The following is an 18,786-nucleotide window of genomic DNA, read 5'->3' as shown; positions in this document are numbered from 1 at the left end:
CCCCTACCAGCCCAGTCACCCCTAACTGCTCTCCCTGCTTGCCTGATCGCCCACAACTGCCCTTCCCTACAGGCCTGATCCCCCACAACTGCTCTACCCTGCAGGCCCAGTCCCCCCCAACTGCCCTCCCCTGCTGACCTGGTCCCCCACAACTGCCCTCCCCTGCAGGCTTGGTCCCCCCCCCCAACTTCTCTCCCCTGCAGGCCTGGCCCCTCCCCCAAATGCCCTCCCCTGCAGTCCTGGTCCCCCCCAACTGCCTGCCCCTGCTGAAATGGCCTCCCCCAACTGCCCTCCTCTGCCAGCCCAGTCACCCCTAACTTCCCTCCCTGCTTGCCTGATCACCCACAACTGCCCTTCCCTGCTGACCAGGTCCCTCCCAACTGCCCTCCCCTGCAGGCCTGGGTCCCCCCCAACTGCCCTCCCTTGCTGGCCTGGCCTCCCCCAACTGCCCTCCTCTGCTGGCCTGGTCACCCCCAACTGCCCTCCTCTGCTGGCCTGGTCACCCCTAACTGCCCCCCCCCCTGCATGCCTGGGTCCCCCCCAACTGTCCTCCACTGCAGGCCTGGTCCCCCCAACTGCCCTCCCCTGCAGGCCTGGTCACCCCCCAAAATATTCATATTTTTATGAAAATACTCCTGCGCACATCTTACAAGATTGGAATCCTGTTCTCTTCTTGGGCAAATCATGTTGGATATACATACCCACCTGAATTATATTATACTAACTTGACATAAAATAAATATGCTTGCTGGTAGATATATATTTTTTTAAGTTTGTAAAGAATTTTATTATGCAGCTTAGGTAGCTCTGCATTCTATTAACAAAAAAGCATTTTCCACATCTTACTCAACCTAATGAATTATATATAGGTTTGTGATTTTTATCTACATCGCTACAGTATTACACTACTGAAGAAAACCTTCCTTTCATTTGTACTTTGGTGCAATTATACAGTAGGTACCTCTTCCTCCAGAAAATAAAAATATTCTTAATCTAAGATTAAAATGAACAAAGACATTAATGTCAACTTTCTTGCACCACTTGGTAAAAGATTGCAATAAAAGTCAAAACTGGATGCTGCTTAACACAGAGCATGAGACTGCCAGTTTCAGTCAAACCTTGCAGGAATGGTTCAGCTTCGGGTTTATCTTTACTGCAGTTTTCACATACGATAGGTGGGACTGTACCATCATGAAGAATAGTCACATTCTTCACTTGCACAAGAGATACAAATATTGGACTCTAACACAGGAAATGTCGCTTGGGGCTTAGCAATATACAAACAGATAAAACATATTGCCTTAGGAAAAACTTCACAACTGTTTGACTAAACATTTGAAACACGTTTATCACAGCTTCATATACTTAAAAAGTTCCCTCCAGAGATGCTTATTTATGAAATAAAACCTAGTCGCTATCATCTGACCCATGTTCTGAGCCCCGATCCGAGGCCTCGTTGTTGGATCCCTCTGGTTCCGACTCGTTTTCCGGAACCTCGGCTGGAACCCTCGTTTATCAGATCCTCTCTCCGAATCGAGGGGCTCCTCCCAGACCGCAGAGGTTCATTGTCCCACTGTTCGACCCCGAGGGCCTCCTCTTCCTGGGCGGCTGGGCGCTGCTGAATCCTCACCTGACCGCTGTCCTGGGGCCCTCGGGGATGCCGCCTCACTGCCAGCCCTGTTCTGGTTCTCATCGGAATCGCCCTCAGAAGAGGCTTGGTCCTTCCGCGGCTCACCCTCGTCCCAGTCGCTGTTTGCTGTTGCGGGTATGTCCTTCATCCGCAATGTTCAGTTTATCTTCATCTGAAGAATCATCACTTGATGATATTATGGCTTTGGATTTTATTTTTCCCTTCATTGAAGGAGGCAGACGGTCTGGCTTGGGCGCCTTCTTCTTCTCTGCTCTTGGTGGGCGGCGCTTTTTCGGTTTGGGGCCATTTTCTGTTTCTTCATCATCAGATCCTTCTTCTCCCTTTTTCTTCTTTCTCTTTTTCTTCTCCTCTTTTTCTTCTTTCTCTCTCCACCCTCCTCTTCTTCGCCTTCTTGATCACTACCACTGCCCTTTCTTCTCTTCTTCTTTTTGGACACTGGCAGGTCTTCATCGGTGTCATCATTGACAAATTCATCCAGCTCTCCCTTCTTAGAACACCATCCACCACCCTGCCTCTTTTCTTTTCTTTTCTTTTCTTTTGCTGCTTCAGTCTCTCCAGTAAACATTAGAATATTTTTGGTCTTCTCAACATACTGGGCCCGCTGTTCTAAAAGTTTCTTTTGCTCTTCCTTCTCTCTCAGACGTTTCTCTTCCTGCTCTTTAAGAAGTTTCTGCCTTAAGTTCTTTTTCTTGCTCTTCTTTGGCCCACAATTCCCTCTCTTCCTCATCCAGTTTGCGTGCCCGGGCCCCATGGTATTGGGCCTGGCTCAGTAAGTCAGAGCACTGCCTGGCTTCTGTGGCAGCAAGGGCCAAATCGAATCTCATCTTATCTCCCACTTTACCCAAGTGACTGAAGTATCTATGTGCAAGCTCCAGTTCTTTCTCAGCGTTAAGTACTTCCTTCAGATTACTCTTCTCATTTTTCAGGACAGAGGCAGCTAACCTTTGCAGGACCAAGGCCACGTTAAACATAAGAACTGTATCACTGGGTGCCACATGTAGAGCCTTCAGCAAAGTCTGTTTGCATTCCTGCAACTTGCCACACTCGAAGAGGGCCCGGGCCAAACAGAACACAACGTCAGTGTTCTGGTGCTTATAGAACTCTCTGAGGCAGTTTTTATACATCTGGACAGCACTGGTATATGGCTTCTGTTCCACACAGATGTGTGCTAGGGTCAGCCACACATCACTGATATCTGCTGTTGCTTCTCTTACTTGCGCAAATACGTCACGAACTTCACAGAAATATCCTTTGTGGGCCCAAACAGCTCCTATTCCATTAGCAGCATACAGATTCTTTGCATCATTTCTGAGTACTTGATTGTAGATGGCCAGAGCACCATCTTGATGGCGCTTTTCTTTTTCTCTTTCTCGTGTAGGCTGATGCAAAGTTTGGAGCCAGACGTTGCCAAGGGCCAGCATAGAGTACGTGTCACTCTGTGTAGACGGTTGTCTTCATACCCTCTCAAATTTCTTCTGGCCTGGACCCCATTCTTGTTTCGCCAAATGAAGATTGCCAATCAAAGACCAAGCATCTGGATGGTCCTGATTAATCTGAAGTGCTTCCTTAAACCAATCTGAAGCCTCATAAAAGTTTCCTTTATCTCGAGCCATGGCTCCTAGGCGCAGATAGCAAGCCACATAGTTAGGATGTTCCCGTAAGATGTTCTTAGACAGTTTTTCTGCTTCGTGGAATTCACACATCGCCTCCTACAGCCTGGCTAAATTGTAGGATGTTGTGACAGAAAAGGCATTAAAATAATGTTCATCATGTTCAGCGTCAGGCTTTGCACGATCCAGTGATGCCAAAAGATATTTCTTTGCCTCCCCTAGATTTCCAAGTCTAAAATGGAGGGCACCCACATTATTTAGAATCTCTGCGGGTGCATTGGCCTGTACGTTTTCCTGAAGGATCCGTGTTGCTGTTCCATAGGCTGAGAGGGCACCCTGCATATTGGTCTGTTGTAAGATTTGTGCCAGTTCAATCCAAGCTTCAACATCATCAGGATACTGCTCTGTGACCTTCTTCAAATGGCCCTTGGCAATGTCTCGTTTTTCTCGATCTTCTGAGGCAGCATACAGAGAGCCAAGAATTTTCATAGCTTCATAATTATTAGGATAAGCTTTCAAAACTTTCTCAAAGCACTGAGATGCATTTTCTTTGTCACCTCGATAAACATACATTTGTCCCATGCCAAAAAATGGCAGCACAAAAGAGGATGAGGCAAACTGTGTGGCTTGATAGTAGTACTGGAAAGCTTGGTCATAATCTTCCTGAACATGGAATGATATAGCCAGCTGGTAGCAACTTTCTGCTTGCATAGCCTCCACTTCTGTGTAAGGGAATGCATGGAGGGCCAAGTGCTGGACTTTACTGTAATCCTTTTTGAAGAAAAAGTGATTTGCCAAGTGGTTCAATACCATAGGGTTGCTAGGTTCAATGGTATAAGCTCTAGAAAGAAGCTGGACACCATTTTTGATGGAATCAGCCTCTTTATCGTTGAGCTCTAGAACAGCCAGTCCGACCAATGCTCCCACACATTTGGAATTAAGTTCCAGCGCTCTGCTGAATGCCAGACGAGCTTTCTCCAGTTTGTTAAGTTTCACAAAGCAATGGCCCATTCCTAAACGAACTTCCACTGAACATCGTGGGTTAGTACACAATGCTTTCTTACAGTAAGCAAGAGCTCCCCTGTAATCCTTCTTGTTGAATGAAATGCAAGCTTTACCAAGGAGGGCTGGAATATTATTTGGAGACTGGTTGAGTACAAAATGAAACTGTGCATCAGCCTGATCCATTTTGTCACCTTCAAGCAGGCAGAAACAGGCTCTTCCCAATAAATGGTTCTGATCATATATAATGATTTTATCAGCCATTGTATACAACAGGGTTGCCTGTGTAATAAGATCTTTCTTATTGTCTTTATTCTTTTTTTTCCGAGCCTGTTGTACATAGTAGGCCGCCAATGTATCCAAGCAAGTCATCTGGTCTTTTTCATGGTCTCTATGGTCCAAATTGCCATCTCTGCGTGCTGCTTCCAACAACTTTACAAACTCCTCTGTTTTTCCTTGTTTGTAGTATTCCAACGCCAAAGCAATCCATAAGTGCAGTTGTGTGTGTTCCTGCTTCAAAATACTGATAACTTCATCCCCCTCCAGTAACTGATGGAAGTCAAGTTCAATGACCTCGTCAGTGTCCCGGAGGGGAATCTCGATGGAGCGACATGATGAGATTGAAAGGCGAGCGGGCGCCCTGCCTCACGGCTCAGCAGCCGGTGCTCCTGGCGTCTGCTGCCTTCCGGAGGTCCACAGCAGTCCGGGGTCTGGTCGTCCCCACCGCCGCGCTGCGGAGCCGCCGGAGCTCAGGTTTCTCCTTCCCGTCAGCCGCTTAACCAATGAGCAGCAGACGGCATCCGGCCCCCGGTCCCAGAAGCACGCCTGGCAGCAGGGCCTATTGGACCACAGATCCCAAAGCTCTCCTTCACTGGTGCGCCCTTCCACCAGCCAGCCGCTTCTGAATCTGAGCTACCCACGGGCGCGGGCCAGAATATATATGGGAGGGCGGAGCCGCCAGCCCCGCCCCGCCCAGCGGAGCGACCAATGAGGCACAGGTTCGGGCCCTGCCCCTGACTGACCTGTGACCTCCAGGCAAGGCTTTTAATCCAATCCTGCGAGCTCGGGACTGGCCTCTGTGGCGTGGGCGTGGCCAATCTCATTTTCTTCAGCTATAATAAACAAGTCACCTTTGTGATCATTTTAATATAAATATTACATGGATTCTGTAATCATTGTGATAGTTCATGTATTTTTTTAAATATATTTTATTGATTTTTTTTACAGAGAGGAAGGGAGAGGGCTAGAGTTAGAAACATCGATGAGAGAGAAACATCGATCAGCTGCCTCCTGCACACCCCCCACTGGAGACGTGCCCGCAACCAAGGTACATGCCCTCAACCAGAACCGAACCCGGGACCCTTCAGTCCACAGGCCGATGCTCCATCCACTGAGCCAAACCGGCCAGGGCAGTTCATGTATTTTTTGTGCTTATTATTTTTTAGTTCTTTGAAGCATATGAGAATAGATTTTGTGACTTTAATAAAACTGTTGAAGAATTTGATTAAACCTGTAATCACAGTTTTGATAAAATTATAAATTTTGATCAAATATGTTTTAATTACCATTTTAATTAAGTTATAGACATTATTCCATTAGTCAGTACTCAATGTTTTGATTAAACCAGAGAAGAATCTTGGGGGTTATTTCTTCGCCTCCTCATTTTGGCTGTCTGTTTGGGTTTGTGACTATGTATTAGGTAGATCCTCTGCGCCTCTCCATCTCTAGTGCAGGACAGTGTCAAATGCTGTTTCTGACTAATTAGATTAGCAAAGACTCAAAGCCTCCAGAGACTGCCTCTGCCTACAGACTGATAGGATTCCCACTTGAATGGCTCCAGGCAATTGTCCTAAGGTGTGGCGAAAGATTTTTCAACAGGGCGGAGCAGTTTGCTTCTGCCTGGAGGCTAATGGTTATATTTAGTCTCTTAAGTGGCCTCAGGGCAAGGTATTTCCCAACAGGGTAGGTCAACTGTCTTCCACCCAGGCAAAGCAAATGTCTATGTGGGAAAGATGTCCTCCGCTGCATGAGGGAATGGCTTAGCACAGGAAACTGGGGGTGTCTGCCTTCTGAGCTCTATCCCCTGAGTCCCCAGTCCTGGCTTCTGCTCAAACAGCTCCAGTTCACTCTTCCCTCCCTCTATCACAGCACAAGGTGGGTGGCTCCACAGGGAATTTTGTGCCTGAATTTCCAGCAGTCTCTCCCTGACAGACAGCAACCCTGCTGCTTTTCACAGCCAGATGTTATGTGGTACCCTTCTCAGTTCTGGTGCTCTCTGCTGGAGGCCCAACTTGGGGGTTAGACCCCAGAGTTCTCAGTGGCAATCCCCCACAGCTGAGATATCTCTCAGGAACGTCAGTTGCTGTCTGTGGGCACCTGGCCAGCCCTTTCTTGCCTCCACCCCTCCTACCAGTCTCATGTGGTCTCCACTTTCAGTCCTCAGGTATCAGGGTTCTCTCCTGCAAGTCTTCTGTTGATTATTCAAGAAATTTTTCTGTATTTTAGTTGTAATTCCACTTTGCTCCTGGAAGCATGTCTGTGCAGCATCCATTTACTCTGCTACCATTTTTAATCTCCCTGGTAGATATTTTTAAACTTTATTTTTATTGTTGACACTATTCCAGATGTCCCCATTTTCCTGGCCTTTGTCTACTTCCACTTAGCCCCGCCCCCCTGCTGATGGATTTTTTTAAAAGAAGGATTGAATATTTGGATATGTGAATGTTTACACAGCACTGCCCAAGAGAGACGGATAATACAAGTGGGGGAAAAGCATCATCTTTGGAAAGGAACGGACTCCTGGAAATAAACAGATCTGAATTTTGAACTCTTCTCAAGGAGTATAGAATAAAATCACTATAAGTTTTTTATTGCTGCTGCAAATTTAGTGGTTTAAAGAAATTACCACAAATTTAGTGGTTTAAAGAAATTATTCTCTCACAGTACTGGAGGTCAAAAGTCTAAAATCAAGGTGTTTCTAAGGCTATATTCCTTCTGGAGGCTCTGGGGAGAATCCTAGTCTTTTCTAGCTTTTGGAGGCTGCCCGGTTTCTTAACTCTTGATCCCTTCCTCCATTTCAAAGTACACAGCAGCAAACTCTGCTTTTATTGTTTGTTTATTTATTAACAAATTTTAATGTTGACATTATTGCAGGTGTCCCCCACCCTTTGACCACCTGCCCCTCATCCCGCCACCCCTCTCCCTCTCTTAGCCTTTACCAAACTAATGTCTGTGTCCATTGGGTATATGTATATATGTTCGTTAACTAATTCCTTCACCTTCTTTATCCAATCACCCCTATCCCTCCCCTTGGTCACCAGCCAGTCTGTTCTGTCTGCTTCCACTGTTAATCTCCATTTTGCTTCTGACTCTCCTGTTTCTCTCTTGTAAGGATCCCTGTGATCACATTGGATCTACCAAAATAATCTAGAAAAATCTCGCATCTACAGATACTTAAATCAATCTATAATAATAGAAGTGTAATATACAAATCTACCCAATGGCCATCCGGTAACACCGCAGGAGAGAAAGAGAAACTAATGTAAATAATATATGCCACTCTACCTAGCATTCCACCCAATGGGCACAGGAGAGAGTGATTATGAGATGGATTATTTGAATCTGCTCTTTCTTAGTCGAACTCAAGTTTCCTCATGCTTTTCACAGCATGAGCCTCTTGGAATCAACTGTTTAAATATACATCATTTTTCAGATATTATTGCAATTTTTCATTTACATGTCTGTTTTTACACCATGAAGTTAATCTGACAAGCTAAAGTCAGTGCTCAATATATGACAGTTATTATTATGCAAATAAATGTTTAAAAATGAGTGTTCACCAATAAACTGGTAACATGTTATGAGAGAGAATAGTCTAGTGGAATAAACAAATTTCATAGTCAGATACATCTGAGCTCAAATCCTGAATTTTTCATTAGCTCCTTCTTTAGATATTTTACTTCACCTCTCTAAACTTTAATTTTATCATTTTTAAAATGTAAATTATAACTTGATCCTTTAGATATGGGGATCAATTGAGATTCCTAGTATAGTTTCTGTCATTAAATGATAACTATTATTCTTAAATAAATATTTTCTTGATTTAAATATATTTGGCAAGCAATGTTCTGAATATTAAGCATGAATATTATAGATTAAAAAAACAGAATTAATTAAATTTCATCTGATGGCTTAGGTTTCTGAAGTATATATATTTAAAGGATCTATGACCCATTACAATTGCTTATTACTAAGTACATTTTCAGTACTACTAGTATTAGTCAAGCTATTTAGGCTCTCATACATGCTTACATGCACAAACACTAATGTACCTTCAGTAATGTGGTTTACAAAAACACAAAGAAATACTAGTATCACAGTTAGGGTTAGCAGCAGCACAGTCATCCCATGTCCCAGATCTTCTGAGAGCTGAAAAGGTAATAGGCTTTACAGATAAGTGGCTTAGTGTCCCCTATTCAACAACTGTGGTTTGATTGACTCAATTGCTCTACTTTCACCAAACATTTAATTTGATAAATTTGTCAAACCACCACACTAGTGCCTGGGTTCCCTCTTCCTGAGTCATTTTAAAGTTATGTCTAGCTCCTGTTCACCCTTGATTCAATCCACACTAGCCAGGAGTAATCGTGATTGACTGCAAAGGAAAAAAAAATCTAACATCAAAATCTGTGTGCATACTTTAAGGTTTTAAGGACTATATCTCCTGCCTAAACTATGTGTGAGTCTCAAGGGCTTCTTTTCCTTTTTCTACTTGAAGGCACAAGGAGGGATCCTGCTCTTCCCCACTTGCTTCTGGATGGACTCTCGAACAACATTTCTATGTCTCACCATTCCAGCTTTGCTTTAAAGAAGCAATTTTCAACTTTTTTCATCTCATGGCATACATAAAATAATGACTAAAATTCTGTGAAGCATCAAAAAATGTGGGGTTTTTTGCTGATCTGACAAAAGAAAAAGGTATAATTTTGATTCATTTACACTAGATTGCCATTGTGTTAGCTGTTATCATTTTCTTATTTGACAATTGAAGGGAGAAGAGGTATTGCATGTTTTAAAAATTTTTGTGGTACACCGACTGAAAATCTGTGCTTTAAAAGAATTTAATTTTTAAAAAAAGAAAGAACAAAAGCACTGCTTTAAAGTAATGAAAAAAATGTCTACCTCACAGACACTGTCCTCTGAGCTACACCTCAGTCAAATTGGCTATTTAAGATTTTCAAAGACCTTCTCAAGAGTGTTCCTAGATGTGGTCCCATATATAGCTATCTTGGAAGGAAGATAATTAAGGACAGAGAAATAATGATCAAAGAACAGACGCCAGAAGGAAGAGAGCACCATGCAGAGAAAAGAATTATTAAAAGAACATAACCTTTTACTCTCTGAAATCTCCACAACCTGCCATAGTTACCCTAGTATGTGCCAACACTAGATACATCTATCCTAAGAAGTCAGTGCCCTAAGACAGTGGACTTGAAGACATGGCCTCCATGGAAATACATTTATTTTCTTTTTAATTTTTATTTATTTAATTAGAGGCCCAGTGCATGAACTTGTGCACCAGTGGCATCCCTTGGCCTGGTCTGGGGATTGGGCTGAAATCGGCTCTCCGACATCACCCAAGGGGTCCTGGATTGTGCAAGGGTACAGGCCAGGCCAAGGGACCCCATTGGTGCATGATCAGGGCCAGGGAGGGACACGGGAAGTTGGCCAGCCAGGAAGGGACCGCGGGAGGGCTCCAGGGTGTGTCCTGCCTATCTCACTCAGTCCTGATCAGTCCTGACCCCAGCAGCAAGCTAAACTACCAGTTGGAGCATCTGCCCCCTGGTGGTCAGTGTATGTCATAGCGAGTGGTTGAGTAGCCTTAGCATATCATTAGCATATTATGCTTTGATTGGTTGAACAGATAACCAGACAACCAGACACTTAGCATATTAGGCTTTTATTATATAGGATTATCTATTTATTTAAATTTATTATTATTTTTTAATCCTCGCCTGAGGATATTTTTTTTCATTGATTTCCTTAGAGAAAGTGGAGAGGGAGGAAGGGGGAATAAAAAGAGAGAGAGAGAAACATCAATGTAAGAGAGATACATCAATTGGTTGCCTTCCACATGAGATCTGAACCTGGCTGGGGTTGGAGCCTGCAACCCTTTACTGGAAATTGAACCTGTGAAACTTTGGTCCACAAACTGACACTCTAACCACTGAGCAAGCTGGCCAGGGGTCTTTTTTCTTTTTAACAATTTTCTTTCAAGAGCTAGTTTTTTATTTATTACTATGTTCTGGCCCATAATCAATTATTACCTCTTTCACAGCTTTTTACCCTTACACATTCTTTTTTTCTTTCTTTTATTGCATTTAGTGTTCAAAGTTGTTTGAGAAGAAATCTAAATGAGTTTAAGAACCCATGTGGATACCTGCCTATAGGAAGAGTGTTCCAGAGATAGAGGCAGAGAGAATGGGAAGGACAAAGCCCCTGAGGTGAACACTCAGCAAGGAGGCTGGTTTAGCTGGAGTGAAATGGATGAGGGGGAGTAAGGTGATAAGTGAGAGAAGGACCATGTAGGACCTTGAAAAGCACACTAATCAAGAATTTTATTTTTTACAGATTTTTGAAATAGGAACAAACCCCCAAAAATGTGGGGAAAAAAAAGTCCTGATATTTCTTCCTGTTGTGAAATTTTATCAGTTCCAAACTGTCTTTGATTAATGTCAGACTAGCTCCAAAAAACAACATGTTGCTTTGAAAAAAAAGTTTTTCTTGGATTACAAAGCACTGAAAATGTGTTTAAATGTTTAAAACATGTCAATTTCATTTAATTTCATGTAACAGAAAACCCAATCCAAAAGGGTTTAAGAACAAAAGGAATGTAATTGCTTCTGATATACAAAAAATCAAGTTTTTGGCTTCTACTGAATCTTGCCTGGGGACCAAACAATGTCATTGGGACCCAGATACTTTCTGTTGTTTCTGAACATTCATCATGTTCCTCTCCTGTCAGATTCCATGCCTTCTCCGCTTTGAAGATGGCTGCTCTAACTCTAGACTCGGATCGTCTTTCAATCAAATACAGTAGAAAAGATCAATAGATTCTGGTAAATTCCAGCATCTTACTAATTCTGGTCATGTCACATGCAAATTCGTGAACTTGGCTGCAAATGACTACAGCCATGGTAATGGAATATACTTATTTCTATTGGTGTGGATCATGTTTCCCTCCAGTGTAGCATCCCTGAATGGATCTCCAAATGTCACTAGAAATAGAGTGAATTGATGTTGGACAGCAATAGACAACCTCGAAAATGTGCATTCACTTATCTATCCTATCTTACCATCTAATCACCTTCAAAAGTACCTCTATCTACATAATAACTTATGCAATGTCCCAAAGAAAACACACCCAAAGGAATACACTCAAAATATCATTCATTTATACCATGGAGCTCAAAGTCCAAAATATTCACTCAGTACACAGTCTCTCATCAGACCCATCTCTAACTCCAGTTGCCCTAGAGAAGTAATGCTAGTCTGAAGTAATGCTAAACTAAATAGTTTAATGAATCCCCAAACATCCAATACACATTTTTTTCTAGACTACCATTCAGGAAGGTGAACAACCATAAAGAGATTGCTGGTACATAACTCATATATCATATCATATCATATCATATCATATCATAAAAATTAAATGTAGATCCTTGGTAAAGCATTCTGGCTGTCTTAGCTCTGCTCTCTAGAAGGATCTTTCTGCCATTGTTGAGAAAGAAATGGTTAATGGCAAGTTAATAAACCACTTTTTCCCTAGTGGGGACAATGGGGAAAGAATGACTTTCACCAGATCTTGCATACAGGGATTCCTTATTTACAAAATGTTATAATAGAATATTTCTAATACACCTATTTTTCTTGTAGGAAAAGTAGGTAATTTATTAATTTTAGCTATATTTGGTGTTTGCATGTATTCTTTAAATTATTAGTGAAGTTTGATGTAAGGTAAGATCTATGATTTTGTGGGTTTTCTTTGACAATTGGGTTAACCTAATTGTTTTCCATGACTATATCTGAGATGTCGCCTGTAAATTTCGTTGTTATTGTTGATAATCTTCACCCGAGGATATTTTTCCATTGATTTTTAGGGAGAGTAGAAGAGAGAGGTGTGCTGCGCCAGCACAGCCAAGGGTTCGGCGAGCCTGAGCGGGGGCAACGAAGGATGGAGAAATGATAGACAAAGAGAAAAAGCTGGGTCTAGGTGGATCTTCTGTGCCTGGCTGAGGCCACAGAACAGATCCAGACTGCAAAGTTGAGGCTTTATTTATAGTCAGGGACAAACAAGGTAATTTACAATGTTGTTGTAAGTTTCACTTGTTTTGGCAGCACTTGCTGCCCCTCCCACAGCCCACTAGCTACCCAGGAAAGATCTAGGGAGCAGTTACAAGATCAAGCTTAATTATGCTTAGAGGACAGTGCCCTCCAAGCTGGGACTTGTTTGTGACTTTGCCAGCAGGTCAGTCCGAGGCTTAACCCTATAACCAATTCCTACAGAGAGGGAAAGACAGTGACATCTATCTATGTGAGAGAAACACATTGATTGGTTGCCTCCTGCATGAGCCTTGACCAGATCCCAGACCAGGGAGAAGCCTGCAACCAAGGTACATGCCCTTGACTGGAATTGAACCCTGGACCCTTCAGTCTGCAGGCCAATGCTCTATCCAGTGAGCCAAACAGGCTAGGGCTCTCCTGTAATTTTTTCGAAAATTTATGAAAGAGAGAGAGAGAGAGAGAGAAGAGAGAAACATCAATGTAAGAGATAAACATTGATTGGTTGCCTCCCACATGTGCCCCAACCTCGGATTGAACCTACAATATGACTATGTGCCCTGACTGGGAATCAAATCCAAGACATTTTGTGCATGGGAAAAAGCTCCAACCAACTGAGCCACACCAGCCAGGGCTCTTGTGATATTTTTCAATTAAAATTTTTGGGAAACATTAGTTAATAAAAGTATATAGATTTCAAGTGTACAAATCTATGATACATCTATGTATATTGCACTGTGTGTTTACCACCCAAAATGAAATCTTCCATCACCATATACTACCTTCTCCCCCCCGAATTTTCTTCCCAACCACTATACTGTTGTCTGTGTATATAAATTTTTTATTTCTTTGTTTTTCTTATTTGTTCATTTGTTGCTTTCAGTTTTATATACAACATATGAGTGAAATCATATGGTTCTTGACTTTTTCTGTCTGGCTTATTTTGCTTAGCATGATATTCTCATGATCTACCATGTTGTTGCAAATGGCAGTATTTAATGTTTTCTTATGGCTGAGTAGTATTCCATTGTACCACATCTTCTTTATCGAATCATCTATTGATCAGTATACTTTGTTTAAGCCCAGGTTATGGAACCTGGGGATTATTTTAAGGTTTGACCACCTGAGGCTCTTATTTGTAAGGCTTGGGATTTCTCTAGTGGTAAAATGTATTTAAACTCTCAATATACTTTCAATCTATTTCCATTTACTCTATATTAGAGGAAAGTAAACAAAGACAGATATTATGAAGAATCACTCCTTAAATCCAGAAATCAACCTTTGATATCCTGTCCTCTAGAAATTGACCATGGCCACTGTTAGGGCTTGAATTTTGTCCCCTTAGATATGTGTGGAAATCCTAACTCTTATATCTTAGAATGTGACTATCTATGCAAATAGGGTCATTGCAGATAAAATTAGTTAAAATAAGGCCAGACTAGATTACAGTGGGCCCTTAATCCAATAAAATAAGAAGAGAAGATGAGACATAGACACACACAGAAAATGCCCTGTGAATGGTAAAGTGATACATCTACAAGGCAAAGAACAGGCAAGGACAGCTGACAACTGCCAGTTAGGAAGAACTTACGGGACAGATTCTCCCCCAGGGCTTCCAAAAGGAATCAACCCTGATAAGACCTTGATTTCAGACTTCTAGTTTCCAGAACTGTGAGAGAATAGATTTATGTCTCCCTACCCAACCCAGAATGAGATCAATGTCCTTACAAGAAGAGGAAGAGAGATCAGAGTTCTCTCTTTCCACAAGATGAGAACTCGACGAAAGGTACTGTCTGCATGCCAGGAAGAGAGTTTTCACCACAGATCAATCAGTCCTGGTGACACAGATCTTGGACTTATTCTCTCACAGTTCTGGAAACTAGAAGTCTGAAATCATGGTGTTATCAGGGTTGATTCCTTTTGGAAGCCCTGGGGGAGAATCTTTTCAGCCATCCAGGTTTGTGGTACTTTGTTACAGCAGCCTCAGGAAACTAATACAGACAGAGTGCATTGCCAATCTCTTTAGCCCTGAGCTGAATGACTTTTTTCTTAGTGTCCTCGGATTGCATCTTCTCAATGGGGGTAATCCATCCCCTTCTCAGGCAATGGCTGCTTAAATGGAAGAATGTGGTAGGGGCTTAAGATACTAAAATATAATTTTCTCAACCCCCATTCTTGCTAGGTCTCTCACATCTTATTTTGCTTGGGCAGAGGATTGGCTTGCTAACCCTTGCCAACCCTGACACTGTAGTTGCAGCTGTCTCAGACTTCTGACTGCAGGTAGATAGCACCCTTATAAACAAAAAATCACTGATCTCTTTGTTTTCAGATATAGAGCAGCTTAAAACTTTTCCATTCTTGTTTGACCTTACTAAAATTTTATAATTTTTTCAAAACAAGTTCTTCAGTCCTGTTACCTTGTTCAGCACAAGACACACAGTAGACATTTTGACCCATTGTTATACTTACACTTAATCAAAATGCCAACTTCCAAGACTGGAATTGAGTTGTCCACACTTTGGCTTTTCAGATGCAGTTTTACCAGGTCTCTAATGATATCACTGTAACCTAATTTTTTGCCTCTATGATCTGTCTACTTTGTATTGGTTCCATTCTTACATAGGATCTCTCTTTATGGTGGAAAGATGGTTCCCCTATTGTTAAACTTATATTTTCTCTCATTTTAAGTTAGTGAATTCTTAGCAAAATCATGGGTCATTTCATTGGCTTTGATTTGGGCAAGTTCCCATTTCTAAGAGAAAGACAGTGGATGGGTCAATACCAAATGTTGAGTGACTGAATGACTGTGGTCTAAGTCATATGATCTAGCCTCTGTCTATGCCTTCAGAAACACATGGACTGATATCATGAGGGAGGACTAAATTCTCAAATGGCCATTTGTAGAAGTGGAGTAAATTTTAAGTACACAGTCAGAAATGTATGCTACAAACAAAAGAATTACAACCATTTTATTGATTACTATTTTAAAAAATATATAATGATAAAGTAAAAATTACTGCACCAGAGACAAAAAAATTGCATTTGTGTGTTCAACAAATGAATGAAGAAAAAACTGGTATAAGCCTATAATGGAAAGTTACTTCATAATAGGAACTCAAACAACTTAACAAAAGGAAGATAAACAGTCCAATCAAAAAATGGGCAAAGGACCCAAGACACTTTTCAAAAGAGGACATACAGAAGACCAGGAGACATATGAAAACATGCTTAAAGTCACTAATCATCTGAGAGATGCAAATCAAACAACAATGAGGTACCATCTCACACCTGTCAGATGGCTATCGTCAACAAATCAACAAATGACAAGTGCTGGAGAGGATGCTGAGAAAACGGAACCCTCGTGCACTGCTAGTGGGAATGCAGACTGGTGCAGCCACTGTGGAAAACAGTTATGGAGGACAAGGGCTTGAATTTTGAGTTTCCTCAAAATATTAAAAATGGAACTGCCATTTGACCTACTAATACCACTTCTAGGAATATATCCCAAGAAAACAGAAACACCAATCAGAAAGGATATATGCACCCCTATGTTCATAGCAGCACAATTTACTATAGCTAAGATTTGGAAACAGCCTAAATGCCCATCAGCTGATGAGTGGATTAAAAAAACTGGTTCATCTACACAAATGGAATACTGTGCTGCTGTAAAAAAGAAGGAATTCTTACCATTTGCAACAGGATGGATGGAACTGGAGAGCATTTTACTAAGCAAAATAAGCCAGTCAGAGAAAGATAAATATCACATGATCTCACTCATTTGTGAAAAATAATGAACATCATAAACTGATGAACAAAAATAGAGCCAGAGACAAAGAAACACTGAACAGATTGTCAAACTACAGCGGGAAGGTAAGGGAGTGTTGTGGGGAGGGGGGAAGTAAGAGATCAACCGAAGGACTTGTATGCATGCATATAAGGATAACCAATGAACACAGAAATGGGGTGGGGGGTGAGGGCTTGTGCTGGGGGGTAGAGGAGGCCAGGGGGGTCAATGGGGGAAAAGGAGACATATGTACTACTATTTGTAATACTTTAAACAATAAAAAAAGAAGAAAAAGAAATGAATTATTGATATATACAACATCAGAGATAAATCCCTAATTATTCTGAGTGTTTTTAAGTCAGCTTGGGCTGCTATAACAAAGATTGCTTGGCTTAAACAACAGATGTTTATTTCTTTTTTTTATATAATTTTTTTCTTTATTGATTAAGGTATTACATATGTGTCCTTTACTCCCCATTGCTCCCCCCCCCCCACTCATGCCATCACCCCCTGTTGTCTGTGTCCATTGGTTAGGCTTATATGCATGCATACAAGTCCTTTGGTTGATCTCTCCTCCTTACCCCCACCCTTCTCTACCTTCCCTCTGAGGTTTGACGGACTCACACAGACTGAAATCAACAGGTGTTTTATTTTTATTTTTTTAAATATATTTTATTGATTTTTCACAGAGAGGAAGGGAGAGGGATAGAGAGTTAGAAACATTGATGGGAGAGAAACATCAATCAGCTGCCTCTTGCACACCCCCTACCGGGGATGTGCCCGCAACCAAGGTACATTCCCTTGACCGGAATCAAACCTGGGACCTTTCAGTCCACAGGCTGATGCTCTATCCACTGAGCCAAACCAGTCAGGGCCAGATGTTTATTTTTGACAGTTCTTGGAGGCTAAGTCCAAGCTTCGTGTCAGCAGGATTGATCCGTGGTGAAAACTCACTTCCTGGCATGCAGACAGCACCTTTGGTTTCGCCCTCATATAGTAGGAAAAGAGGACTCTGATCTCCATCTTCTTGTAAGGACACTGATTCCATTAGGGGTTGGGTAGGGAGACATCACCATGGCCTCATCTAAACCTAATCACCTCCCCAAAACTTCACCTACAAATACTAACTCATTAGAGGTTAGGTCTTCAATATATACATTTTGGAAAGACAAACATTCGGTCTATTGCAGAGTGGAAGAAGCCAGATCCTTTATTTCCTCAAAAAAGCACCATTCCATTATATAAAACTGTAGAAAAGGTAAGCTAATCTATAGAGGCAGAAAGCAGATCTGTGATTTAGGGATGGGGCAGGAAGGGAAAAGTGAGACGGGGGATTACAGAGGGCAAGGGGAAGTTTGAGGGGTGACGAATATGTTTACTATCAGGACTGTGATGGTTTCACAGGTGTTTATGTGTTACAACTGAACAAACTGTACACTTTAAATATGAGCAGTTCACTGTACATCAATTATATCTAGATAAATCTATCTTAAAATTTATACTCTACTATACATTCTTCCAGTCATTGCCTACCTTATTTGATATATACTTACTTATTACTAAACTGAGATTGTAGGACTTTTTGGTATATGTTGCACCTACATTTTTTCCCCATTTCATTAAATACATCTTTTAATATTCTTGAACTTTTTAAAACTTTATTGTACATCCACAAAAAGGCATATTCTGAATGGATTGTCAAAAATTGAACCTGTGTATGCAAACATACCCAGATCTAGAAACAGAACAATACCAGAACATCAATGCCCAGCTCCCTCCAATAAAACTCCTGCTGCTCTGGTTCATACTTACAGGTAGACCTTTTTTTGTCATACTTTTGCTTAACTTCTCCATATATTTTCAAGTGTATTTTGTAGACAAAATATTGATGAATCTTATATTTATAATTCAACTTAGTCCAATATGTTATATAAAATTTAATTGAAAATAATTAAAATGTAAAAAATAAAATTACTAAAGTTTGTTTTTCATTAGTATAACTCATTTACATTCATTTTAATTACTGCTGTATTAATTCATTAGTCTAACATCATTTGTTATTGCAGTTCCTATTTGCCTTGTCCTCCATAACTACATTCCATCAGATAGAATTTCCTTCTGACAGATTAAAAGGAATAAATTGTTTGCATGTATTTGTAGTATTTGTTTTGTTTTTATTTTATTTTATTGTTTAAAGTATTACAAATAGTAGTACATATGTCTCCTTTTTTCCCCATTGAACTTCCCCTGGTTTTCCCTATCCCCTGGCACATACCCTCACCACCACCCCCATTATCTTGCGTCCACTGGTTATGCTTATATACATGCATACAAGTTCTTAGTTGATCACGCCCCCCCAACCCTCCCCAGCCTTCCTGCTGTAATTTGACAGTCTGTTC

The 18,786-nt window shown here is 41.4% G+C and overlaps 1 protein-coding gene across 1 annotated transcript; it reads right to left on the bottom strand.

Annotated features, from left to right (window-relative positions):
• Window positions 1-1,407: 1,407 nt before the first annotated feature.
• On the bottom strand, window positions 1,408-4,866 carry LOC307101097 (RNA polymerase-associated protein CTR9 homolog; the record flags this gene model as incomplete). Its single annotated transcript, XM_079773802.1, is given in 8 exon segments — window positions 1,408-1,485; window positions 1,487-1,610; window positions 1,612-1,754; window positions 1,756-1,989; window positions 1,992-2,331; window positions 2,333-3,105; window positions 3,109-3,360; window positions 3,364-4,866. Coding segments are annotated over 8 exon segments (3,447 nt in total), but the record flags the coding sequence as incomplete, so codon positions are not given.
• Window positions 4,867-18,786: the final 13,920 nt, after the last annotated feature.

This window comes from Cnephaeus nilssonii (genome assembly GCF_951640355.1).
Source record: "Cnephaeus nilssonii genome assembly, chromosome: 6".
NCBI classification, from domain to species: Eukaryota; Metazoa; Chordata; class Mammalia; order Chiroptera; family Vespertilionidae; genus Cnephaeus; species Cnephaeus nilssonii.
This window is presented reverse-complemented; position numbering and strand designations above follow the sequence as displayed.